This window comes from Chlorocebus sabaeus, chromosome 10 (genome assembly GCF_047675955.1).
Source record: "Chlorocebus sabaeus isolate Y175 chromosome 10, mChlSab1.0.hap1, whole genome shotgun sequence".
Lineage (NCBI taxonomy): Eukaryota > Metazoa > Chordata > Mammalia > Primates > Cercopithecidae > Chlorocebus > Chlorocebus sabaeus.
This window is the reverse complement of record NC_132913.1, coordinates 47,169,861-47,196,899: the sequence shown is the minus strand read 5'-3', so window position 1 is coordinate 47,196,899 and position 27,039 is coordinate 47,169,861. Positions and strand designations below refer to the sequence as shown.

The window sequence follows — 27,039 nt, the reverse complement described above, 5'->3', positions numbered from 1 at the left end:
TGTGACCCCCAGACCAACAGCATTAACACCACCTGAAAGTTTGTTAGGAATGCCAATTCTCAAGTCCCACCAGACCTACTGAATGAGACACTGGTCATGCAGCCCAGTCAGCTAGGTTTCAGTTAGCCCTTCAGGTGCTTCTGGAGCACACCCGAGATTGAGAACAGTGGCTGTAACCCATCTTTTCACAGAAAAATTGGGAACAGCTTAATGGAAAGCCAGGCTGACCTTTGTATTAATCCTAGCTCCAATTTTTACTGACTCTAGGACCATGTAAAATGCTAACTCTAACCTTTAAAAAGGGAATAATAATCCCTACTTCACTGGAGCATTGAGATAATAGATGAAAATCGCCCTGCATTAAGCCAGCACATGGCAGCTATCAAGAAGCACCAGTTGTTGATAGTTGCTTCCTCTCTCCCGCCCACTCAGTTACAGATTGAACACCTTGGAACTCGTGCTGGAGAGAGGGGCCTCCCATCCCTAGAGAAAGTGTGAACCCTTTCCATGACAAAGTGGGGTACTGCCTGAAACATTATCCCATGCGGGAGCACATTATTCATCATATTTTTATTTGTAAGAATTGCTATGGCCCACCAGCATCAGCACAGAGTGTATTCATTCTCTTGTAACATTTTTCTCCGTAGGAGGGACACTGGAAAGTCAAAAATTGTGAAGAAACACTTTTTTACATTTGTAAAAAAGCAGGCCAAGTCCTCTCTGATGCTGAATCAGGATGTCAAGAGGTAAATGCTGTTAACATTGCAATTTAGGTACAGGAACTTCATAGCTAGATACCAATTCCACCATCAATTTGAAGTGAATTTCTCTTTCTCCTCTCTCTCTATCTCTCTCTCCTCTCTTGCTCTCTCTCTCTCCCAACCCCCCTTCTTTCCTTTCCTCTTTTTTTCTTGTCCTGAGAAACATTGTCTTGCTATCTTCTACACGGGATTGCTTTTCTTTTGAGATTAAAAATGTAAATGGTCCTGATACAGCATCTGTACAGTGACTATCCTGTCTGTGTGATGCTGTCTCACACTTGATTTTCCTAGTTTTCTTTCTTTCTTTCTTTCTTTCTTTTTTTTTTTTTTTTTTTTTTTGAGATGGAGTCTTGCTCTGTCACCCAGGCTGGAGTGCAGTGGCGCGATCTTGGCTCACTGAACTTCCATCTCCTAGGCTCAAGCAATTCTCGTGCCTCAGTCTCCCGAGTAGCTGGGACTACAAGTATGTGCCACTACGCCTGGCTAATTTTTGTATTTTTAGTAGAGATAGGATTTTGCCATGCTGGCCAGACTGGTCTCGAACTCCTGACCTCAAGTGATCTACCTCCTCGGCCTCCCAAAGTACTGGGATTACAGGCTTGAGCCACTGTGCCTGACCTATGGTTTTCCTAGTTTTCAAGTGAGGTGTCAGAAAACAATTGTGTTCCTCTGAGTCAGAGTGAACTATGCTGTATCAGTCTCAACAGTTTTCCAGACCTGGTTTTTATGCAACTATGCTTTAATTATTTTCTCTTCTAATCCAATTATTTGTGTTGCAATTGAACAATGACCCATCCCCTTAGAATCTTCATTTTATTCGTTAATCAATGTGTAAACATGTGAACTACTCTTCATACTCTAGCTGGATAATAGATGTGCCATAGCTGACATGTCACCATTTTATCTAATGATTACAATTTCTGAATTATAGCTGATATCTGATTAATCTCTACCTGATCTGAAATATTGAAGACGGGGCAGGGGCGAGGGTGGCGGTATTTGTCTTACTGTGGCTTCCCGGGAAACTCAACGTGTTTTATTTTTGTTGAAAGGACAATTAACTTTTTACACTGCAGAAGCAGAACTGATGTTCTATTCAAACTTTTGTTCACGGCTTCCGTTTTCCAGCCAGCATTAGCAGTATTTAAAGTTTCTGAATTCATAGCCAGTTCTCTAGCTTTGTGAGGAAATTTCCATTAATTTTATTATGCATCAGTCTATGAATATGGTTTTGAAAGTTTTCTCTTTCTTAGAACGTTGCTTCAATGCAATTCTCTAAACAGTCTGCACTTGAAAAATCAATTTGTAAAATCAATCTTGATAATTTCAAAGCAAAAAAAAGTGATTTGTTTTTCCTTCTGAGTCACTTTTTTGGGATTGGACAATATGAGCAATTCCTTCAGTCTTATCACCACCATCCTTTCATTTAAAAATGAAATAGCACCTAGTGTACAAAGGGTTAACTGATATACTCAGTTATCCTTCCCGCATTCATTGTGTGGACAAAGCCTTGAAGTAACAAGTCTGTTTTTCTGATTATTCTATGCCAGATCTATTTTTCCCTCCCTTTTCTTGAGCCTGTTCAGTTACTGGATTTTTTTGTTTGCTAAGCAGCCTATGATCTAAAAACTTCTAACGAAGAAGAAATACATTATCAGAAAGGTCAGATTGCCAGCCTCCCTCTCCCTGTCCTTCCAAGTGCAGGAGCAGTCTAACATCCCTGCTCCTATCCTGGAGGGATGCCTGAAGGAGCTGTATGGAGCTGTCAGGTACTCACAGAGAGAAGACTGGGAATAGAGGTGGAAGAGAGTGAGTTCAGAGCAGATCCTAGATGGCTGGATGTGGGAGCTCCTGTGCTTCCCACCTCAGTTAATGATATGTTTGAACTAACATAGCTGATTTCTAAATTAAGGTTTTCTTTAATTTACCGCAAGACCACAATCTTTTCCAAGAAATTTATGAGAAATCATGTTATGACTGATCAAAAGCTGGCAAGTATTGGCATAGCATAAAATGAAGAGTGTTTTAAAACTGGTGAATAAATTAAAATAGATAAAAATCATGTGATCATAATATTGGGAAAAAAAGAACTAAAATAGCTCAGTTTAAATATAGAGGACAAATGAATGTATGTCTTTCATACTGTATGATTTCCGATGAGATCGGGCACGTTCAGGCTGGTATGACCATAGACTGTACTGCATGATTTCAAAGAATAGAGCCGCCCTTCATTGTTCGCAGGGTGAAGACGTAGACCTGCGTGTTTGTCATTATTGTCTGAGTGCCAAAGCTTACTTTCTTCCCCTCTAAAAGGCGAGCCAGTTAATTTAGTAATAATCTTTACAAAAAAAGATAGAAAAAATACATATATTGGCCATTTTCTATTTGGAAGCATTATGCTCCAAACAAGACCATCCTGGACTGTGCCAGAATTGGGTTTCAGGCCCAGCTGATCCACTAGTTTGACTTTATCCAAGTCCCTAATCTCAATGAATCTCAATGAATCAAATGAATTTCATACTGATTACATGAAATAATCAATATGAAAGTTGGAAAAATCTATAATATTATCTAGATACATATTCTCTTTGTTCATGTTCTCTTTCCCCGCTGTTCAATTCTGAAATCTCTATCTGCATTGTCCTTCTCTGATTCTCAGAACAGCCCCATAAATACTATTATTATCTTCATTGTATAGATGAAAAAACTAAGATATTAAACAAGGTTACACAGTAGTGGAGCCAGAATTCAAACCCACGCATCCTGACCCTAGAGTCAACACTTAATTTCTACCCTCCTGTCAGGGCCATTTATATGAAATTCTGTAAGTAAGGCGGGGGTGAGAGAGGGGGGGAGAGAGAGAAAGAGAGAGAGAGAGACAGAGACAGAGACAGAGAGAGAGAGAGAGAGAGGCAGAGATCTCAAATGAGTGCCCTTTATTTTTATTTACTTTTAAGGTTTCACATTTTAAGTAAATTAAAAATTTTAGGTTTTAAGATAATAAATCAAATAAATGTGGAAGTGGCTGTAGTTAATGGTGTTACCAGATAGAAGAAATATAAAAATATCAAGACAAAAATTCAAGGAGTTTTAAAGGAGTAAGAGAAGACAGTCATGTAGGTGGTAAAAGAGTATGCAAAAATATCTCTTGGTATTTAACTAAATCAGATTGTGTCCTTAATTTCCCTTTGATTCTTTTTAAGGGATGGGAGAGACATGGTGGATTCTGTTACAAAATTGACACAGTCCTTCGAAGCTTTGACCAAGCTTCCAGTGGTTATTACTGTCCTCCTGCACTTGTAACCATTACAAACAGGTAAATTAAATTTCTTTTAACAGAAACAAGACGGCTTTGACATGAGGGCTCTTGGAATGATAAAATCTAGCTACAATCATAACTCGTCAAAATCTAAATCGTGCTGTACATCAAAGTACAAAATTATTTTAATTATTTATTGAGATGAATTTAAATTATACTGCGTTATTCCAGAATTGGTTTTTGAGTAATAAATAATAAAATTTAAGGTGACCTTTACTTTCCATAAAGATTTATTAATTATCCAGCTTTTCTAATATATTCAGATGTTTTTAGATTTTATCTTCTAACTGCTTATACTGGAAAAGAAACACATTATTTATTTTTTATTTTATTTTATTTCATTTTTTTTGAGACAGAATCTTGCTCTGTTGCCCAGGCTGGAGTGCAGTGGCGCAATCTCAGCTCACTGCAACCTCTACTTCCTGTGTTCAAGCATTTCTCCTGCCTCAGCCCCATGAGTAGCTGGGATTACAGGCACCCGCCCCCACGCCCTGCTAATTTTTGTATTTTTAGTAGAGACAGGGTTTCACCATGTTGGCCAGGCTGGTCTGAACTCCTGACCTCAAGTGCCTCAGCCTCCCAAAATGCCGGGATTACAGGTATGAGCCACCGTGCTCAGCCAAAACACATTACTTAACAAGTATTTTTTTAATGTAATGTATGTGAGTTGTATCAGGGTGTTTTTAGCAGAAAAGAAACTATAATATGTAGAGGATATTCAAATCCCTCACCATCACTTCTTCTATTTTATTTAGATTGAGACCTCTCTGTGCACATATGCCTTCCTGATGCTGGCACAGAAACTGTGCCCTTTTTACACTCCATACAATCTGCAGCATGCTACCGATGCATAATACCTGTAGGGGATAAAAGTACCAAGAGCAAAGGTGACCTCATATCACTATTGATGCCAGGAGGACAGTGGGGGCTGGAACACCTGGGAGACCCATTCCTCCCAGGGAAGACAGAAGCAGGGTAGAACTCCAGTGGTGCCACAAGAAACTACACCTGCAAAGCAAGTCACTTGCATATTTGCCTGGGCCATTGCCTTTAAAAATATTCACTGAATACCAGCAAATAGGACAACTGGTTTTACCTAGAGACCCTTCCCATTTAAGTCTAATTTGTAGAGGAATTCCTGTATAATTTCTCTGCTCCTCCCACATTGGAAGTCAACATCCAAAGCTGCCAGTATGTCCTTCCTCCTCTTACCCTCTTACTTTCACTTGTGTTCCAAACAATGCACAGGCATGCATACACACACACACACACACACACACACACACACACTCAAATGGATTGATATTGATAGCATTTGGCAGACTAAATCACCTGGCGAAACATTTTACTTTCAGGAGATCCTCCCATGGAAATATAGCACTACTTTTGATGTATTTCAGCATTGTTTTTAGTTTTACCTTTCTCCCAACAGGTTTGGCTAACAGGCAGAAGAAAGCCTTTACCAATTTATTAACTCACCCAAAAGGTTCCAAGAGCACCCTGGGTTGGAAGTCCCCCAGTCAGTGAGTCAACATTGGACTTTACAGGAGCCTGACCAATGAAGCTATATGCTCTTTTGTTAATGACAATTTCATTATGTTTTTTTACCAAAGAAAATAAGTCTAATTGTTTCACCTGGTTTTTTTGTCTTATTCTTTTTGTTGTTGTTTAATGTTCATTGAGTGCCTGCCACATACCTGGCACTGTGTTAATTATTTTTCATATGTTACCTGACCACACAAAAAAATTAATAGCCAACAGTTTATTAGAAAATTATTTTTTGAATACCTATTTTGTGAGAGGCCCCATATTAAACACTGACATGCTACACACAAGAAATAAAAGGCATGCTATTATTGTCCAGTGCTTTCTGAAACCCAGCAGCTGAAGAGATAGAACAGACACAAGAAATAAGTGAAGAAGGTAGAATAGCACAATAAATGGATAAACTCAGAGTGACATTATAGATAACCCATAGCACCAAAGTGACCCAAGCTAAGGCAGAAATCTGTTAGAACAAATGCTTCACATTCTATAAACCCTTTGGGGACCTCATACAAATGACAGAAAGTATCTGAGAAAAAAAATCTGTTTCATTTTCCCCAAAACTGGATACAAGACTATGTTGTGAATACTTTTAAATGTTTTCTCTGGTAAACTGTAGTCAGTAGCCAGCGCTCATGCCCGATCCAGCTCTAAAGCAGAACTATGGCATAGGAAGTCTGTTTTTATCCCAGTCGTGGCCTCCTAGGCCTGTCCAGATTGCCCTGTGCTGGTGTGCTGCCTGGTCACCAGCCAAGCCCTGAGGGAATACAGATGACAAGGATGTGTCATCTGTCCAAGTCAGTTAACAGATACTTATGCTACCCCCAGACATGTCTACATTCAAAGCAGCGACTCCCACACAGGACTCACGAGTTGAAGAAAGGAAGGGCCAATGCTCTTGATTTTTAATCATTCAGACCCCATCAGGGAAGAAACAAGGGTCCACACTGTACTACTTTTGATTCACAATACACATTGGAATTTTTGCAAACAGCATCTTTTGTCTGAGAAAGTTTGGCAGTAGACAGAAAGTCTCTCAGATCCAGGAGTGTCCACTAACGGCCATGGTAATCATTTTCTTCCATTACTGATTTCCTGTTTGAGTTAAGACACTCCTGTCACTCTTCAGTACCCAAGCTTGTAGTTGCTAATTGATTTTCCACTCTTCTGCACAATGGAATGACAAGTTTGATGGGCACAATTAGAACCACCTGCTACAAATTACTTATTTCTTTTGTGATCAGGCAACTGCTCCTGGTCTAAGACTTTTAACACTTTGTGGAATAGAGAGGGGAAGAAAAACAGATCCTTATTGTTGAGTAACAAATTTGTATTTGCTTGCTGATTGTTACAAAATCTTTTCAGGCCTGGCCACTTTGCTTCCAGACAAAGCATGAATGCAGAAGTTGAGTTCCAAAATTATAACGCATAATTGGCTAAATCCATGTATGTCTAAATTTTGAATCAATCAGCCATGGAATATTGGTACAAAATAATCCAAATGGCATTCAATTTTGTGAATTTTGCCAAAAGTGAGAAATTCTGCAATATCTCCTTTTCTCCTAAGTTTATTTTACTTTCATTTATTTTTGAGGCAGTGTCTCACTCTGTTGCCCAGGCTGGAGTGTAGTGGTGCCTTCATGACTCACTGCAGCTTTGACCTCCTGGGCTCAAGTAATCCTCCTGCCTCAGCCCCCCAAGTAGTTGGGACTACAGGCGTGTACCACCATGCCCGGCTAATTTTTTAAATTTTTTTGTAGAGACAGATTCTTGCCATGTTGCCATGGCTGGTCTTGAACTCCTGGGCTCAAGAAATCCTCCTGCCTTAGCCTCTCAGAGTGCTGGGATTATAGGCGTGAGCCACTGTGCCTCTCCTAAGCTTAAATGTGCATTACTTTAAAGCATTTTTACAGCTCTCCCATTTTCCTGCAACTGTCATATCTCCCCAAAACACTTTTGCAGTTAATATTTTTTATTGTGGTAAAATATACATAACACACAAACATCAAATTCACCATGTTAGTCGTTTTTAAGTGTGCAGTTCAGTGGTGTTAACCGCATTCACATTGTTGTTCACCACTGCCATCATCCATCTCCAGATCTCTTTTCATCTTCCCCAACTGAAACTCTGCACCCGTTAAACAATAGCTGCCTATTCCCCCTCCTCCCAGACCCTGGCAACTACTATTCTATTTTCTGTCTCTGTGAGTTTAACTATCTAGGTGTCTCATGTAAGTGTCATTATGTTTTTTCTGTGTCTGCTTTATTTCACTTAGCATGTTGTAGTGTCAGCATTTCCTTTCTGTTTAAAGCTAATTAATATTCCATTGTATGTATATACACATACTGTTTATCTATTCATCCATTAATGGATATTTGGGTTGCTCCCACCATTTGGCTATTGTGACTAATGCTGCTATGAACATGAATGTACAAATACCCTTTGAGTCCCTGCTTTCAATTCTTTGGCGTGTATGCCTATAAGTGAAATTGCTGGATCATATGATAATTTAATTTTAAATTTTTTGAGGAACCACCATACTCTTTTCCATAATGGCTGCACCATTTTCCATTCCCACCGGTAGTGCATAAGGGTTCCAGTTTCACCACATCCTAGCCAATGCTTACTATTTTCTGGTTGTTTTGTTTTGATAATAGCCATCCTACTGGGTGTGCAGTGGTATTTCGCTGTGGTTTTGATCTGCATTTCGCTACTGATTGATGCTGTTGAACATCTTTTCATGTTCACGTGCTTATTGGCTAGCTGTATATCTTCTTTGGAGAAATGTCTATTCAAGTCTTTTGCCCATTTTTTAATTGGGATATTTGTCTTTTCTATTGTTTAGTTATAGGAATTTTCAATATATTCTGGATATTAATCCCTTATCTGATGTATAACTTGCAAATACTTTCTCCCATTTTGTGGGTTGCCTTTTCATTCCGTTGATAGTGTCCTTTGATGCACAAAGTTTTTAATTTTGATGAAGTCCAATTTATTCATTTCTTATTTTGTTGCCTGTGCTTTTGGTATCAAATACAAGAAATCATTGCCAAATACAATGAAGCCTTTTTCCTATGTTTCCTTTTAAGAGTTTTATAGTGTTAGCTCTTATGTTTAGGTCTTTAATCTACTTTGAGTTCGTTTTTGTGCATAGTATAAGGTAAGGGTCTAACTTCATTCTGTTGCAAGTGGATGTCTAGTTTTCCCAACACGGTTTATTGAGACGACTGTCCTTTCTGCACTGAACAGTCTTGGCACCATTCTTGAGAATCATTTGACATATACGCAAGGGTTTATTCCTGGTCTATTCCACTGGCCTATGTGTTAGTCTTTATGCTAGTACCACACTGGTTTTTTGTTTCATTTTGTTTTTGAGACAGGGTCTCACTCTATCACCCAGGCTGGAGTACAGTGGTTCCATCATAGCTCACTGGAGCCTTGACCTCCTGGGCTCAAGCCATCCTCCCGCCTTGACCTCCCTAGTAGCTGGGACTACAGGCATCTACCGCCACCACTCACAGCAAATGTTTTTTATGTTTTGTAGCAACAGGATCTCACTATGTTTCCCAGGCTAGTCTTGAGCTCCTGGGCTCAAGCAAGCTGCCTGCCTCAGTCTCCCAAAGTGCTGAGATTATAGGCATGAGCCAATATGCCCAGCCCACACTGTCTTGATTACTGTAGCTTTGTAGTAAGTTTGGAAATCAAGAAATATCAGACCTCTAACTTGGTTTCTTTTCACAATTATATTGGCTATTCAGGGTTCCTTGAATTTCCATATGGATTTTAGGATGAACTTTTCTATTTTTGAAAAAGATATCATTGGGATTTTGATAGGGATTGCATTGAATATATAGATCATTTTGGGTAGTATAAGCATCTTAACAATATTAAGTCTTCCAAGCCATGAACACGGGATTTATTTCCATTTCCTTGTGGCTTCTTTAATTTCCTTCACCATTTTGCAGTTTTCAGTATACAAGTCTTTCTCGTTTGTGTAGTTTATTCCTATGTATTTGGGGGGCACTATTGTAAGTGGAGTTATTTTCTTAACTTCCTTCTGGCCAAACTCCACATCATTCTTCCTGTCGATGACCTGCCGGCCTCTGCCGGTGCCTGTCGGTGTGCTCTTGTACCGGTGTGTTCCTCTGGATGTCCAGCCGCTTGTCTCTCTTCCCACTAGGGTCTCTGGGGGTTTTATAGGCACAGGATGGGGGCGTGGCGAGCCAGGGTGGTCTTGGGAAATGCAACATTTGGGCACGAAAACAGAAATGCTTGTTTTCACCTAGGTCTGGGGGCACAGGCCGGGGGTGGAGCCCTAACCAGGAACCCTGCCCTTCTCCTCCCAGCACTTCCCTGACCCTGTATTACTTACTCTGCCTTGGAGAAGATACAGAAAAGCAGATCGTATATTATTGAGAGCATGAACCAACTGAAGTGTAAGGAAAATTACAACAGCATGTAGGCAATATTTAGTCTTCTATACATTTCTTTTGAAGCACATTTATATAAGGTTCTGCCAGTATGATCTGGATTTAAAAAAAAGAACTTTTCCTGTTTCAACTGTGTGCTATTTAGGTTATTAATAGAGTATCTGCAGAAAATATTTACTAAAGCATGATGAAAATCCATTTCCCCTGCAAAGATGAGTACCATAAATGCCTAAGATCTCTAAATGTTGCTAATATCTGTAAAGCACTTAAAAATTTTCCTTCTTTTTATTCTTCTCTCTTTTTATCTCCTATTTCCTTTGAGACTCCTCTATTCATAAATGACCCCATTGCTTTTGCTTCCCTTAGCAAGTTAAGGATGCACAGTAATGAAAAAAACCACCAAAATTGAATAAAAAGGTCTAATTTGCTTTCTCCTTAGGTTTGGCTTCAGCCTTTGCTTTCCCACTGACTCAGCAGATCTGCCCAGAAGTCACCACTGTTTCAAATGTGTTTCTTCTAACTTTATATGTTCTAAAAATAGCTTTCTCAAGATAGTTTCAACTTAGCTGAAAGGTTCAATGCTAGTTAAGTTTTAATAGTCATGATTTTCTTGGTAGGTGTGCATGTGGAAGCATGTATGTAAGTTTTCTAGATTCTGCTTTTGACGCATTCATACTGGAAAGGGGGCACTGCCACCAATCATTAAACAGTAATTCATTCAACTGTTTGGGAAGTACATTAGTGGATGTAGAGCTTTAGATTAGTTCCTGGGCTTTCACATTTTTCTTCAGTGAACATGCAGATTTAAACACATTTGAATAACCTGAGACCTACCTGTGCCTATGAACACACTGATTTGGGAGACATAAAAATGCTACTTTAATTTCTGTTTCTTTCTCCCCAGGCAAGTATGGTAGGTGGGTGCATGTGAACTCTGTATTAGTAAATGCTCATTCAGAAAAGCATAATATCTTTCCTCCTCTCTTCTGCCCACCCTTACTGCATGCATATTGTGGCATGGTTTGTGTGGTGTGTGGCCTAATTACAAAATAAGCCACATCGTACTCCAAGAAATGCATTGCTGGCCATATGAACTTTACCACCTGTGCTTTGAAACTGGAGCTGGACTTTATTCCGTGCAAGAATTAAGCCCCATATGCAAGAGTCAGATTCTCCTCACTCATGTATTTCTGGGAATTGCACTGACATTCGGCATTTATTAGTAATGTTCAGGGTCTTTGGGTGTTTTCCTGCTCCATGTTCTAAAGAATTAATGAGAAACGCTTACTCTGGGGCCATTCTGTGCACTTCATTATGCTTTAATGACTTTTTTTATTGCCCAGAAACTTAATATAATCACTTCTTTTTTCCCCTTTTAAGGTTTGAACAGGCTTTTATTACCAGTTTGATCAGTAGTGTGGTAAAAATGAAGGACAGTTATTTTTGGATAGCTCTTCAAGACCAAAATGATACAGGAGAATACACTTGGAAGCCAGCAGGGCGGAAACCTGAGCCGGTGCAGTACACACACTGGAACGCACACCAGCCCAGTGAGTAGAGTGAGCTGCATCGCCAACCCTCCCTCACCTCTGGCTCCTGTTTTCTTTACTCCAAATTCCTTCTACCCCTTGGTCCACCTCCTTTGATTCTTTCTTAATGTTTTCTTAATGCCTAAATCAACTACAAGGATCAGCACAGGTTAACAGGGGGTGACATATGGCAGATCTTTGTTTTTATTTATTTATTTACTTATTTATTTGTTTGTTTGTTTTGAGACAAGGTCTCGCTGTCTCCCAGCCTAAACTGCAGTGGTGCAATCTCAGCTCACTACAGCCTTGACCTCCCGGGCTCAAGTGATCCTCCCACCTCAGCCTCCCCAGTAGCTGGGACCACAGGCATGCGCCACCACACCCAGCTAATTTTTGTATTTTCTGTAGAGACAGACTGGTATTGAACTCTTGGGCTCAAGCAATCCGCCCACCTTGGCCTCCCAAAGTTCTGGGTTTATAGACGTGAGCCAAATTGCCTGGCCCGATGGTCGTTTTTAAAAGTATAATCCATATGAGTCATTTGACATATTAAAGGTATAAATTCATTGCTCAAGACCACCACTGTCTTTATTAGCAGCAAGTCCAGTTTCTCCCTCCTAAAGTCTTTCTCCCCACCTGCAACCCCCCCACCCCACTACCTAAGAATCTCAAGCGCTTGCTCAGTTCAGAATGGTCAATTAAACTTCAAAGTACAGTGGCTGGGCACATATGGGTACATCCAGTCAGTTCACAGTCATTGCCTGGGGTACCTTAACCAGGATTCCAGCTCTACTAGTTCATCCTCAGGTGTTCAGCTCTGAATCCCAAGACATGAAACTGTGCCAGGTTGGTCAGTACCAGAGAAACTGATGGCTTCCGCCACAGCCTACACTAGAACCTGTCTCTGTGGAACAAGCTTCAGGCTCTTGTATTAAGCTGAGGTCGACAGCCTAGACCCAACAGCCCCTATATTTCAGAGTGAGTTCTTGCTTGCCTGGATCTCCATCAGGGCTATGCCAGAGAAAACAGCAAAGAGTTACCAAGTTTCTATCTAGAGGAAATGGCTTAGGGGCCCAGGCTCTTCCCTCCCTGAAGAGGGAAGAGACACAGAGGTAGAAAATGTTTTAAAAATATTAACAAACATGGAGGAGAGGTTGAGTCACTGGAATGATAAAAGGAAAGGTTAGAATGAATGGGAAGAGGCAGTATTTGAAGAGATAATGCTTGAATAGCTAGTGTAACAAATAAAAACAGTAAACATTTATACAGTAAACATTTATTAGAATATGTCTCATATTTTATATAGGAGATTTAAAAACCACATTCAATTTCTGTATGCTTATAAGACTATTGAGACTTCCTACTTCCTTCCAAGTGCTGCTTGAGTTGTATCCCACAAGATTTAGTAGAGTTTTATAATTTTTCAATTGAGAATACATTCTAATTTCCAATATGAATATGATTTCAACCCATAAATTAGTTAGAAGATTTTTTTAATTTCCCAAAATACAGGTGTTTCTAGTTCCTTTTGTTGTCAATACCTAATTTAATTGCACTGTGGTCAAGAAATACTGTTTGTTTGGTGCCTGTCCTTTCAAATACAAAGTTGGTATTATGGCCTTGCATGTGATCATTTTTTTTTATATATCCCATATGTACTTGAAAAGGTTGCATATTCTGCTTTTGCTACATGAAATGCTTCATATCTGTCAACTGATTATGTTAAAGTGCTGTTCAGATCATCTATAGCCTGAATATTTTTTGCCCACATGATCAATCAATTACTGAGAGTGTTAAATATCTCCCGCTGTGATGGTGGATGTATAAACTTCTCCCTGTAGTTCTGTCGAGTTTTTATATTACATACTTTTTAGGCTGTTTTATTAGCAACATACAAGTTTAGAATTGTGATATCCTACCTGTGGTGTCAAAATCGGTATAGTATCCTGAGTGATCCTCTTGTTCTCTCAAAATTATTTTCTCCATAGAGTTAATTTGTTCATGAATGTAGCTACAGTAACTTTTTAAAAATTAGTATTGGCCTAGTACTTTTTTAAATTTTTTCTAACTTTGAATATTTTTGTGTTCTTAGAGTTAATGTATCACTTATAAATAGCATATAACTAAATTTTTAAAATCTTATTCATACATTTGTTGTCCTTAACTGCAGAGTTTGGTTTACTTATATTTTTTGTGATTATGTATAGAATTGGATCATTTCTTCCATTTCATTATGTCCTTTCCATTTATCCTGCACTTTTTAGTCATGTTTTCTCTTCTTTCTTGCCATCTTTTGAATTTATCTTTTTCTTCTTTTCTCATTTCATTCTTTCCCCTTTACTTATCTGGAAATTGTATTATCTAAATCTATGTTTTTATATGTTACACTAGCTATTCAACATGCATTCTCAACAAAATCAACAATACCATCTTTGTTCTCATCTTCAAAAGGATTATAATTTGCTGTTGCTGCCTAGTTTTGAAAATTCTGAACTGTTTCATTTCTGTTAGCCATGATTTTGTTGTTGCTATCTTTGCAGTGAATATTTGTTTAGATGTATTCATATGCTAACTATATTTATTTCATTTCTAGAAAGACTATTTCTGTTTTAAATTTGGTTTGTGGCTCTTTGTAGTCACTTGTTTCTTACTCATATTCTAAAGATTCTCTTTTATTTCCTTAAATATATTCAAGTTATTTTGTATTTGGTTTCTAACAATCTCATACCTGAAGTTTTATGGGTCTGTTTCTGGATCTCATTTCTTTCACTTTGTGGGTTTTGCCTGGAACTACTGATTTTTCTATGTACTTTATTTATGGGAGTTCTGTAACCCCTAGGTTGAAGTTGGGCTCCTCCAATGAAAATTAGCATTTGTTTCCATCACTCAGTTTGAGGCACTACCAACTAAGGACCACTTTAAAAGCTCTGACTGAGGTTTTCTTGAACACATAGGTAGCATGAGTTCAATGACTAACCTGCATGAAGTTTTGAGTTGTGGTTATAAATTCTTTAGAAAGTTATTTCTTTTACTATTATTCACTGCCAAGATTGACAGAGACAATTTTCCTTACAAACAGCTGAGTGAGTATGTTCTCATGTACGCTTCCCAAAAGTGGCCATTTGAGATTCTATTTTATGCAGGTTTCTTCTATTAGACTTTTCATTTTGTATATCTGTTAGGCTTCATCTCCTTTCCCTCAAAATCTCCATGCAACTATCAAAGCAGATGCTCAAGGTCTCCAGAATTAGAAAGAAACCTTTAGGGTAAATCCCGCTAGGAAGGTAGTTTGGCTACCATGGTTCATACTTTTACTTCATTTGTGAGCTCTATAGATTTGTTTATTTTATGCCATCTCAGCCATACATTTATAAAGATGTTTTCAAAATGTTTTATCTAGCATTTCAACTAGTTTGACTGAAAGAATCTTTCAGGGTACCTAATCTGCTGGTTATTTCTCATAGCACCATTTATTTTAACACATGAGATTTTTAGGATGGAGAAGAGATAAACACATGTATTCATTCTACTGCTCAATCTTTGAGATGTCTCCCTCTGTGTTATTTTCTTAAAAATTTCTTTCTATAACCCTATTGCATAATTAAAACCATTCATTTAATGAGCTTTTATAGGGCATTTGTATGACAAAGGAGATTTAAAAATTACCTAATGTGCATGCCTTCATGTTGCTATAATCTGGGAGTGGTGATAGCAAATACAATAAATAACTCGTTTATAGAGTCTTAGTCATTCCTGCTGCTATAACAAAATATCACATATTGGGTAATTTATAAATAACACAAATTTATTTCTCACAGTTCTAGAGGCTGGGAAGTCCAAGATTAAGGTGCTAGCAGATTCAGTGTCTGCTGAAGGCCTTCTTGCAGCGCCCTCACATGGTGGAAGGGCAAAACAGCAAAACGAGAGTAGGACACCCCCTCAGCCTCTTTTATAAAAGCACTAATCCCATTCATGGGATGGAACACTCATGACTTTATTACTTCCCAGAAGGCCCTGCCTCTTAATACTATCACATATGAATTTTGGAGGGATATATTACGTTCAAACCATGGCAACAGGAAAATATGTGGTGAGTGCTGTAAGAAGTATAAAATAAAGTATTCTAACAGTTAAATGAAGGGAGGATTTATTGAAGTTACCATAAAAGTTCAAGAGGAAGTGGCCTTTCACCTGGGACTGAAAATGTCTGAAATATAGTAGGATTTAGTGGTTAAAGAAGTAAAAAGAATTTTCTCAGCAGAAGCAAATATATGGGGCAACTCTGAGAAATTTTAGGAGCACTGTGTAATTAGAGATTAAGATATATGCAAAAGAGTTGTAAAAGATAAGGCCAGAGTAGGATATTGAAACCACAGCCTAATATTACAAGCTAAAGAGTTTTCACTTCTTATCTAGGTATAGGAAGCCACTTAGAGGTTTTGGATCAAAAAATATTAAGATCAGAAGTGTTCTTCATTGAAGGTGTTAAGTAAGGTGATATAAATAGATATAAGAGACTGCACTGCAGGATAACATATGCATAAAGAGTACCTACCCGCTGTTGAGTTGGACTAAAGTTCAAATTCCAGCATTATGATCTCAGAGAAATTACTTAATCTCTCCATATCTCAGTTTCCTTTTCTTTAAAATAAGGACAGTAATAGTATCTACCTTACAGGATTGTTGTGAGGATTAAAAGAAATATTACATATTTGCTACTGCATTGTAAATAGTTAATAAATATTAGCCTTTCTTATTGCAGAGAAATAATTTGCAGAATTTTACCTAAAGCTACAGACAGTGACATTGCTAATCTATTAGGGTTCCTCACCCATACATTCTAAGATGCAGGACCTATTCTGTGCTGGACCAGTCACCAATGTGAGCACCCTGGGAAACCACAGAGCTTTAAAGGAAGGTATGACTGTGGCCTACACACACATTTCCCCAACACTGATGAGCTAGTGTTAAATGTTTTTTTAAAAATTCCTTTAGACCTCCTGAAATTAGAAGAAAGAAAAAAGAGAGAGATCAAAGAAAGTCAGTTTACATTCTCTCTGTTAAATACATGGTTTAAAACCCTGTACTTTTGAAGACTTAAGTTTAAAAGTTACACCATCCTAATGAGTAAAAAGCTGAACAAACTGAAAAATCAACAACTCTTCTTAGACCCATCACAAGGCAAACCACTGCCGCCCAAAACTGGAAAAATACAAAGATACAGAGAATCACAACTTCCTGGATCGGAAACCCATCAGCAGAAACCTCCAGAGGAACCTGTGCTGGGAGAGGAACATCTGAACTGTCATTGATAAAATTGCTGGAGGCTCAGCACAGACACTCTGAGGGTTCTCCCGGGTGACCCAGTCATAGGGGACCCCCACACTTTTGTGAGTTCTAGTTCCAGGTAATCTATCAGGTTATCACAGTGAAATATCAGAGAAAAAAATTCCCTAATGCTTCCAGCAGAGGGAGAGGAAAAGGAACCATTTTGAAATATAGCAAAGCATTCTGTTCCTAACAAGGCCCCACCTCAGGAGAGGCTATTTTGTCAGACTGCTGCTGGAGTTTTGTCAGAGCCTGACTCATCTGGAGGAAGGGAAATCTACAACTCCAGCCAGCTCTATCCTTTCACGTGATGGAAAGGAAATACCCCGCTCCAGCTCTCTAGCCATCCTGTCCCACCAAGCAGGGAAAAATAACTGAGAAGCATTCGCTGGTCAAGGGCACAGTCCAGGAACACAGGCTCACCAAAAGGCTGAAACCTAATGGTAAAATTGTAGAACACTTCCCCTCCTCTCACACCTTACCATTCCATCGCAAAGGCCTGTTTACTGCAGTTTCTTTTACCCAGTATATTACATCCACTTTTCAACAAAAATATTACAAGACATACTAAAAGGCAAGAAACATAGTTTGAAGAGACTGAACAAGCATCAGAGCCAGTCAGCTATGACAGGGATGTTGAAATTGCCAGACAAGCAATTTTTTTAAATTTGATTAATATGCTAAGGGCTTTAATGGGAAAAGTAGACAACATGCAAGAACAGCTGGATCCTGTAAGCAGAGAGGTGGAGAGTCTAAGAAAAAACAAAACAAAACAAAAATGCTACAGATCAAAACACCATCACAGAAATGAAGAATGCTTTTGATGAGTTTATAGTAGACTGAACACACATGAGAAAAGAATCTCTGAGTTTGCGTATATGATAATACAAACTTCTGAAACTGAAAAACAAAGAGGAAAAAGACTGAAACAGAACAGAATATTCAAGAACTGTGGGACAACTACAAACTGTGTAACGGGACTATCAGAAGGAAAAGAAAGAAATAAAGGAAAAGAAGCAATATTTGAAGCAATAATAACTAAGAATTTCCCCCACGTTAATATCAGACACCAAACCACAGATCCAGGAAACTCTGAGAACACCAACCAAGATAAACGCACGAAAAACTACACGTAGACATACTGTATTCGAACTTCAGAAAATAAAAAACAAAGACAAAATCTTGAAAGAAGCCAGAGGGGAAAAAACACCTTACCTCTGGAGGAGCAAAGATAAGAATTATATCTGACTGCTCTTCAGAAATCATCGAAGCAAGAAGAAAGTAGCATGAAATATTTAAAGTGTTAAGAGAAAAAAACCCTCCAACTTAGGATTCTATACTCTGTGAAATTATCCTTTAAAAATGAAGGAGAATTTTTATCAGATTTTATCTGATTTTTATCAAACAAACAAAAATTTGGGAAATTTGTTGCTAGTAGACCTACCTTGCAAGAAATATTCAAAGAAATTCTTCAGAGAGAAGGAAAATGATATAAAAGCTCAGATCAATGTAAAGAAAGAAGGAGCATCAGAGAATAAATGAAGGTAAAATAAAAACTTCTATTTTTCTTATTCTTAATTGATCCAACAAATAATAGTATGTTTAAAGTAATAGCAGCAATATATTCAGTCATAGGTGAGATAGATAGATGATAGATGATAGAGTTGCTTTTATACAAGTGAAATGAGTGACAGAGATGGCGCAAGGGATGAGAGGGACTTTGGGTGGTTGTGATGTGTCCATGTAGGTTCATTGGTGGTAATAAATGTACCACTGTGGTGTGGGATGTCTATAGTGAAGGAGATTGGAGGGCAGTGGTGTTAGAGGGGCACTCTCTGTATTTTGCATTCAATTTTGCTGTCAACCTAAAACTTTCTGTTACTAATTTTTTTAAATTATACTTTTGAAAGATGCATGCAAAGTGAAATGAAGACAAATTAGTTTTTTGTATATAAACATCAGTTTAGGAAATTTGTATGGAAACTGGTGACTTTCCATAGCTCCAAACAAGTAACATCATAATTCGCTCAACAGAAAGACCTTGTTCTACAAATCTATGAATATTATTAAAATAAAGAGAGTAATAAACTTCCATGTCACACTATACTGCAAAAAAATAAAAGTTTAGGTATCATTTCTATACACTTAGGAATTTTGTTAGGAATGTCTATACCTGTCAAAATAAATTAATACATTTTGAGTAGAGAAAATCTTTGGTTTTTAATATTAAGTTTCTTGGGGGCATATTTAGATGTCAGAAATCTGGAATTGAAGCAGAGCTTCTTGTCATTCATAAGTTTCTGCTGTAATTTATTTGAGTGGCACTACTCTTTTTCTCTTTTCCCTAAAGCAAAAATAATGCCATGATGTTCAGTTTGGCTGCTCAAGCTGACTGACACTGAGTAAATTGTCTCTGAATAAGATGAAAATGTAAATCTTTTTGAAGAAAATAGCAATATAAAAGCTTCTGTGTTTCCCTTTTTCTTTTAAATTGCAACTTGCAGAAACACTGCCTAAATCACCTTTTCTTTCCTACCTGTCACAAAATAATCCATTAGCTTCGTCCCCACGTCAGAATCTTAATCCAGCAAAGACTAACTACATGAATTGACCACTGAACAGGAAGCCTACAGCTTTTTGTAAACTCATCCAGGACTCTGTCTTTATGTCGTACCAGCAAAATATTCACCCACCCCACATCCCACACCACAGTGTATATTTGCTACAATTGACGAACCTACATGAACACATCAGAACCCCCAAAGTCCCTCTCATCCTTCCTATCATTCCTCTCATGCATTTCACTTGCATAAAAGCGAATCAGAAGGGAATCACCTTTCCGTCATTTTTTTTTCAACTTAATGTTATGTTCACCAAATAGTATTACCACCAGATGGTATCTACCAGTACTAAAACCACCAAGCATCAGCAATTATCAATTCATGACCAATCTTCTTCCATCTGTACCCTCACCCCTTTCCCATATTTTTTCATAGCAAATCCTCAACATCATATTGTTTCATCCATAAATATTTCAGCATTATTTCCAAAAAATAGAGACTTCTTTTTAAAAGACGTAATAATACAATTATCACCCCTTAAAGTAATTAACTATAATTGCCTATCATTATAAATCTTCAGTTAACGCTCAAATTTCTAAATGGCTCATAAATATTACGTAATGTATTTTACAGCTAGTTTGAATCAAGATCCAAAGAAGGTTCACGCATTGTAATTGGTTGATAGATCTCCTAAAGTCTGTTTTCATCTCTGTGTTTCCCACCCCTCCCCAATTTCCACCCCTGCCTTTATTTGTTAATGCAAATGTGCTTTGTCTTATAAATTTTCCTGCAGTCTGGGCTTTGTTGATTGTATTCACATCACATTGTTTAATGTGTTACTTTATTTTCTTTTTCATAAAATAGGCATTTTTATTTTTAAAAAGAATGAAAGGATTGACCAAAATCAGATTTTTTTTTTTGAAAGATCATTTCATAGGTAGTTGTGTGCTCTGTCTGGAGGCACATAATGTTCAATTTTTTTCTCTTTTTGTGATATTAGCAGCCTTTGATGGTCAATTCTTAAATCCATTGACTCATTAGGGGTTTCTTCATTTATAGCTGGGATAGTCCTATAAAGAGGTAATTCCTTTCAATCAATTTTTTGTTACCCCATGGTACAATTTTTACAGGAAACACAGAACAAATGCTTAGTTCTTTCCCTTTACTAGCTTTCAAAATAATTATTTCTTCATTAGCATCCTTCATCCGTGACCCATTAGAGGTGTTTTTCTTTTTTTAGCATTACTATGAAGTAAGGGTTTTAAACATAGTTGATATGTTTTAGTCCGTTGGAATTATCCTTTTTAATGCTCAAATGCCCCATCTTTGTGATGGGAATCTCTTCAAGGAATATCTTCTGAATCCTTCTGATGTGATCCTAGTAGTCTTTGATAGTGTCCGTGCTATCTGATATGACAGATATAAATTTCTGCTGCAGACCTAGAAGCATCCATTGCATCAAGGAACCCTGGTTTCTTTTGATGGGAAATGATACTATTTCAGCATCACAGACTGGGCTTATGGGTTCTCGTTGTTTGTGGTTTGTTATTGTTTCTAGGCCATTTCAGTGGACAGATCTAGGAAGTGTGTGTTTGTGTGCGTGTGTGTGTAAGATTAAACACTTTTTGAGTTCAAATTCATACTTGCAATTTGAATTCAGGACTACAAAGTTAATTAACCTGTATTTTAACTGTATTTCCTTTCTTTCATGCCAAATTTCCCATTCTTGAAACACCAGAAAATCCTGTTATTTTTAGTAAAAAGCGACAACAAAGGCTCTCTATGACAGTTGGTATTTCAAGAGAAATGAAATATTCAGGTGAAACAGGAAAAATGGTTTTCACCCATACTAATTATTGCCACTGATTAAATGGAAAGATGATAAATTAGCTTCTCATTCAAGGAGAAGCTAATGCTTAGAAACTAAAATGTACTTTGTACCTAGATTCAAGATTCAATATAAGTGGAGGTTGCTCTATGGTGAAAGAAAATAGATGAGTCTATACTTGTTAAGACATTCAAAAACACTTTTCCAAGTTATATTAGAGGCTCATAGGTGTCTGTATTGAGAAAAATAAACACTTTCGATCAGTCCTTTGCAGCCATCCATAACTCAGGCTCTGTGAAAAATGTTTTGTTTCTAGACCCCTGGCGTGTTCCATTCCTATGGGATGACTCTGGGGCATGTTCACCCTGATTGTTCCGAGCCCATGGAAATCTGCAAGTGACAAGGAAAATAAGATCCCAATAGAGCAAGTCAGGTTTATTTTCTTGAAAGTGTCCTGCACATAGTGAGGAGTAGTAAGAAGCCTGTCCCATCAGTAGGCCAATCCATTTTAAGGCTCATCAAAGCTCTGAAACGAGCCACCACATAAATAAGGATAAACCCAGTCTAATTTCTGAGAAGCCCTTAGAACATTGACGTATCTCCTCATAATCATGTAAGTAACTGTCATGCAAAGTAAAAATGTGACAGTAGATCTTCAAGGAAATGCTGTGGCCACACACAGGAGAGAAACAGGATCAGGGGAATGTGAGAGAGCTCCATGGGACAGGAGCATAATTTTAGGGGAACTCATTCATTCATTTATTCAACTGCTTATCGAATGCCCACCCACTTACTCTGTACCTTGACACTGTCTCACAGTAGACCCAAATAAATCTGGTTTCAAATCCCGGAGCAAGCCCACTACGTTTGTGGCCTTTGGCAAGTTACTAAGCCTCTGTGCCCTAATTTTTCCATCTGCACAATCAGGCACTAATGCCTGTCTCAAAGAGTTTCTGAAGTTAAACAGGGAAAAGACCATATAAATTGCCTAGCACAGTGCCTGGCAGATACACAGCATTGTAGGAAACTTGCCTAGCCTACCCAAAGAGCTTCACTTTCCTCTGTTAGAGGAGAGAAGGAGAGAGAGGGAAGTTGAGAGGGTAGGGGACTTGAGAGATGAGGATGTAAAGGGTTGTTGCACGGAACTGGAAAATAAGTAGGCAGACTCAAGTGAAATAATTGCCTAGAGGCACTGAAAAGCCAGCACAAAAAGGTTTGGTCAATGGGTTTGGTTTTAGGTATTTGAACAGAGAGGTGGACAGTGGAGGTTTTCCCAGCTCACTTAATTTTGCATAGTTAGATAACTTGGTGAATTAGAATTTCTTAATTGACAGACAGTCTCCCCATTCATGTTTGCAGGAGAGAGTGAGTGGGGTGAGGGTATGGCAGGTAAGGAGAATCTGTCAAAATGTGAGATTCACCACTGAGAATAATCATTTTTCTTCCCCAGTGGGAAGTGAGTTATCAAATTTAAGAACAATTTCTCTGAAAGAAAATTCGCCTCTGCTCTTTCCCACACCCTTACCCTTATTATTTGGCTTTGCAAGCATCCCCACAATATAGGCTTATAAATTTAGTTTATCTCTCCCTTAGCCTGGTCTCCCTTTATTATACCACTTTACTGCTTCTTTGGGGCTGAGACTCTAAAATTTGGGTCAAATGTTCCATTAAGTTAACCACTTTAGAATACCAATACCACTCCTGCAGCACTTTTCATCTTCATAGTGGTTCACAAACATCTCCTTCTTCACTAATGAAGATGAGTCAAATATCTTATAGCATCTAAAACCAAAGCTATTTAATCATTGTCTGATGTGGGAAAGTGAGACAAAATGCAAGACCAACAAAAAAGTATATTACATTTCAAACTTGCTGATTCAAACTTTTGAAAAATTCTATGAACATACAGGCAGAATTCATGCCACAAAATCCTGGTTTTTGTAATGAAAATGGCCATAAACATAATAGCAACTTTGCAGGGGTATATTTAGCTCGTCATATTTTATAGAGTGCTTTTCAATTCATTATTTCATTTGATCTTCATGAAAACTCATGAGAAGAAAAGGAATTATTATTCACATATTTTAGACAAGGCCTATTGTGATTAATTCACATCCTCAAGTTTCCAGTTACTAAAGATTTGTACTGGGACTAGAACCCCAAACTTCACGCTCCAAGTCCCCCACGAGGTTTCCTACCTGTGCTATACAGTTTCTGGAGGTTCCACTGGGGCCCCTCAAAGGATGGGGGAACGGAGCAGGAATGTGTGTGTTCCCTCCTCTTTCAACTAGAGCAGCTCCACAAATATATTGTATTTGGGGCTTCCACATGGATTTCTCCGGTTTGGTTTTATTGCACAGAGCATGCAGCGTCTCCTCTATTGTTCATGATCCAGCTGGACTGTGAGCTGCATTCTGAAGTTACTCAACAGGCCTTCAAAGCTCCACTAATGGCAGGGGCAGTTACATACTATAATCTCTCCCCCTTGCCTGCCCACAACCTTGCATCTATAACACCAGCTAGCTGTTCTCAGCCAGTAGAGCCATCTGATGGATTTTGGATGCACCAACTCTTCCTTGACTTCCTTTTCTTCTATATGAGACATAGCGTGTTTCCTCTTTTACCACTGGCCATTTTTACCTTTGAGGCTCTCTGATTCATCACACAGGCCCAGGGAGTTCTTCCAGATCAGAACCGCCTTGCCATGGTGATGCTGGTGCCTAACACACTTGTGCAGCCAGGACTGTTGAGGACACAAACACTCATACACTCATTCTTTAGCAAATGATTCCATTCCTAAAGAGATGCTCTATGTCTTCCTTTGTCTTCTTTCTTCTCACTTGCACTCTTCATTTTCCCTCTCTTTTGTCTTTCCATGAGCATAAAACAATCAGAACATAGATGACAAGCACAACGCCAGTTACTTAGTATCTGAAAACATTGAAGCCATTACTTCTGAAGGGAAATTAAGCAAGATAAATATCAAGTAGCAAGTGACGACATTTTTTAAAGAGCCTTCAGGTACAGAATCATCGCAAGTCTTCAGATGCTTCGTCTATAATCACTCTCTTTTTACAAGCATGCCTTGAAAACTCATGTCTCCTTTTCATCCTTCAAAATTCAGCTCAAATGTCACTTCCTACAAATGTTTTACTGACATTTCTGGTGAGACTCCATCACCCCTTCTGATGTCTCCTCCAGAACTTTGAACATACCTTTTACTATGGCACTTTACACATTATATTTATTACAATTGCTTGTTTATGTGTCTATATCTCACACTAAACTAAGAATTGGTTTTTGGTTTGCTTTGCTTCATCCTTTTGTTTCAAGCAGCTAATTATACAACCTAGCTGAGCACATTGCAGATGTACAATTTTTTATTGTTGTTGATGAATGTGAATTTAGTTAATTAAATGATCACCGAGGATTCGAGAAAAAACAAGCTCATTCTTACTCATTTTAATCTTATTTCTGGAATAGAATTGCTTTCTACTGTTCTTCACTGAAATTTGAAGTGTTTTTTGTTTTTGTTTTTGTTTTGTTTTGTTTTGTTTTTGCTGTCATATGAGTTGTATAGATTTTGCTGACAAACTTAAGAATCTTAATTTATACATTGTTTCTGTGGAAAAACACATTTTACCTTCTAAAATGTTCAAGCATACACAAAGAAAAAAGTGGAGTTTTGTCCGTGACTAGTATATCACATTTCCCAATATCTCACATATACTATGAAGGTGGGAGGCAAAATCTCTGTACTTTGCTTTTCATACAAAAGCCTCTCTCTCTCTCTAATTCTGTTTCTCTCTTCCTTTTCTCTGATGTCTGCCTTGTCCCTGCCCCCAGATCTTTAGCTCATTTAGAGAATTCATCTCATTCTCTTCATTCTTCCAAGGTTTATAGTTTGGTTTTCTGTTGTATACTTTATGGTCTACCTTGAATCTGTTATTCACTTATTTCCCCCTGTTGAATCCAGTTGTTAGAGGATGCGCACTATGCATTTTTCATTGTTGATTTTTCACAGTGGGATTTTGAAGTATAATATTGAAATATGGGGGATATTTTGGTTCCAGGTAGGAATAGCTCCTAATTCTTCATCATTTGCCATCTGAGCACAAAGCAGACAAGGTCCAAATTTCAGCCTTCACACTCTCTTTTCTCTCTTTCCCATCTTCCATTATTTTCTCCAGAGATGAAGAGAGATGACATAATCAGGTCAATAAGACATTCGTTTTCATCTTGATTGTTCCTGTCTGGGTGCTTAATTATGAGATGTCAATTATTCAACACTCTAAAGAGCAGTCTTCTGAGCACAAAACGTTTTAGTTGTCTGGTATTAAAAGTGCTTGTTTTCTGCTTTCAGGCTACAGTGGTGGCTGTGTTGCCATGCGAGGAAAGCATCCACTTGGTAGCTGGGAAGTGAAGGACTGTCGGCACTTTAAGGCAATGTCCTTGTGCAAGCAGCCAGTTGAAAATCAGGAAACAGCAGAGCATGAAGAGAGATGGCCCTTTCACCCCTGCTATTTGGACTGGGAGTCAGAGCCTGGTCTGGCCAGTTGCTTCAAGGTGATACCAAGGTTACATGGGCATTCTTAATGGGACTAACACTATTTTAATTTGATCCATGTATCCCAAATTCCTTTATTCCAGGACTCCTTTTTTTCCAGAACAGTGCCTGACAGACAGCAGGTGCTTAATCAACATTTGTTGCCTGTCTCTATCCTTTCAATCATATTCCAAATAATTTTTAAGTAAAAAAAATCGACACATCCTGGTGATATTGAAGGCTTCCTCGTGAAGATTGATATCTGTTCAGCAGAAATACCATGCACTTGGCCAGGCCTGGTGGTTCATGCCTGTAATCCCAGCACTTTGGGAGGCCAAGGCAGGCATATCACTTGAGGTCAGGAGTTCCAGACCAGCCTGGCCAACATGATGAAGTCCCATCTCTACTAAAAATACAAAAAGTAGCCAGGCGTGGTGGCATGCACCTGTAGTCCCAGCTACTTGGGAGGCTGAGATGGGAGAATCGCTTGAACCCGGGAGGCAGAGGTTGCAGGGAGCTGAGACTGCACCACAGCATTCCATCCTGGGCAACACAGCGAGACTCTGTCTCAAAAAAAAAAAAAAAAAAAAGGAAAGAAAAGAAATACAATTAATCCCTGGAAGGAGGGCACCGTGCTCTGGTTATCACTCCTGGGGGAGAACTCTAAACACCTAACCAGTTTCTGCATAAGTTCCTAGCTCTGACAGGAGGTTTTGCACAAACTTGGCTGCCAGAGTATGAATCTGGTGAGACAGAATTCCCACACAACAAGATGGGCAAAATAACTTTATTACAGGGTGAGTACTCCTTTGCTGAAATGCTTGGAACCAGAAGTGCTTTGGATTTTGGATTTTTTTTTTTTATATTTACATAGTACTTACCAGTTGAGCATCCCAAATCTGAAAGTTCAAACTCCAAAATGCTCTAGTGAGCATTTCCTTTGAGCATCTTGTCACTGCTCCAAAAGTTTTGGATTTTGGAGCACTTTGGAGTTTGGATTTTTGGATTTGAGATGCTCAACTTGTATTCACAGATAGGCAGAAAGAAGCAACCGAAGCCTAGGATCTATGGTGAGATCCCAAGGCTCAGGAAAGCACCCCTGGGAAGATGGAATCTTGTCTGCACACGCCCCACTTTGCAGGACAGCTGAGGGCTCCCGAAAGTGCTCCTTTCTGGGTTTTTATCCCAGGT

The 27,039-nt window shown here is 38.5% G+C and overlaps 1 protein-coding gene across 5 annotated transcripts in view; it reads left to right on the top strand.

Annotated features, from left to right (window-relative positions):
• The window catches only part of PLA2R1 (phospholipase A2 receptor 1), a 125,724-nt gene that overhangs the window by 46,047 nt on the left and 52,638 nt on the right, over positions 1 to 27,039 (top strand). For all 5 annotated transcript variants that reach the window (XM_007965114.3, XM_038002032.2, XM_007965115.3 and 2 more), the window contains exons 9-12: positions 648 to 746; positions 3,965 to 4,077; positions 11,437 to 11,606; positions 25,666 to 25,868. In XM_007965114.3, coding sequence (XP_007963305.3) covers positions 648 to 746; positions 3,965 to 4,077; positions 11,437 to 11,606; positions 25,666 to 25,868 — 585 coding nt within the window. The remainder of the gene's footprint in view (positions 1 to 647; positions 747 to 3,964; positions 4,078 to 11,436; positions 11,607 to 25,665; positions 25,869 to 27,039) is intronic.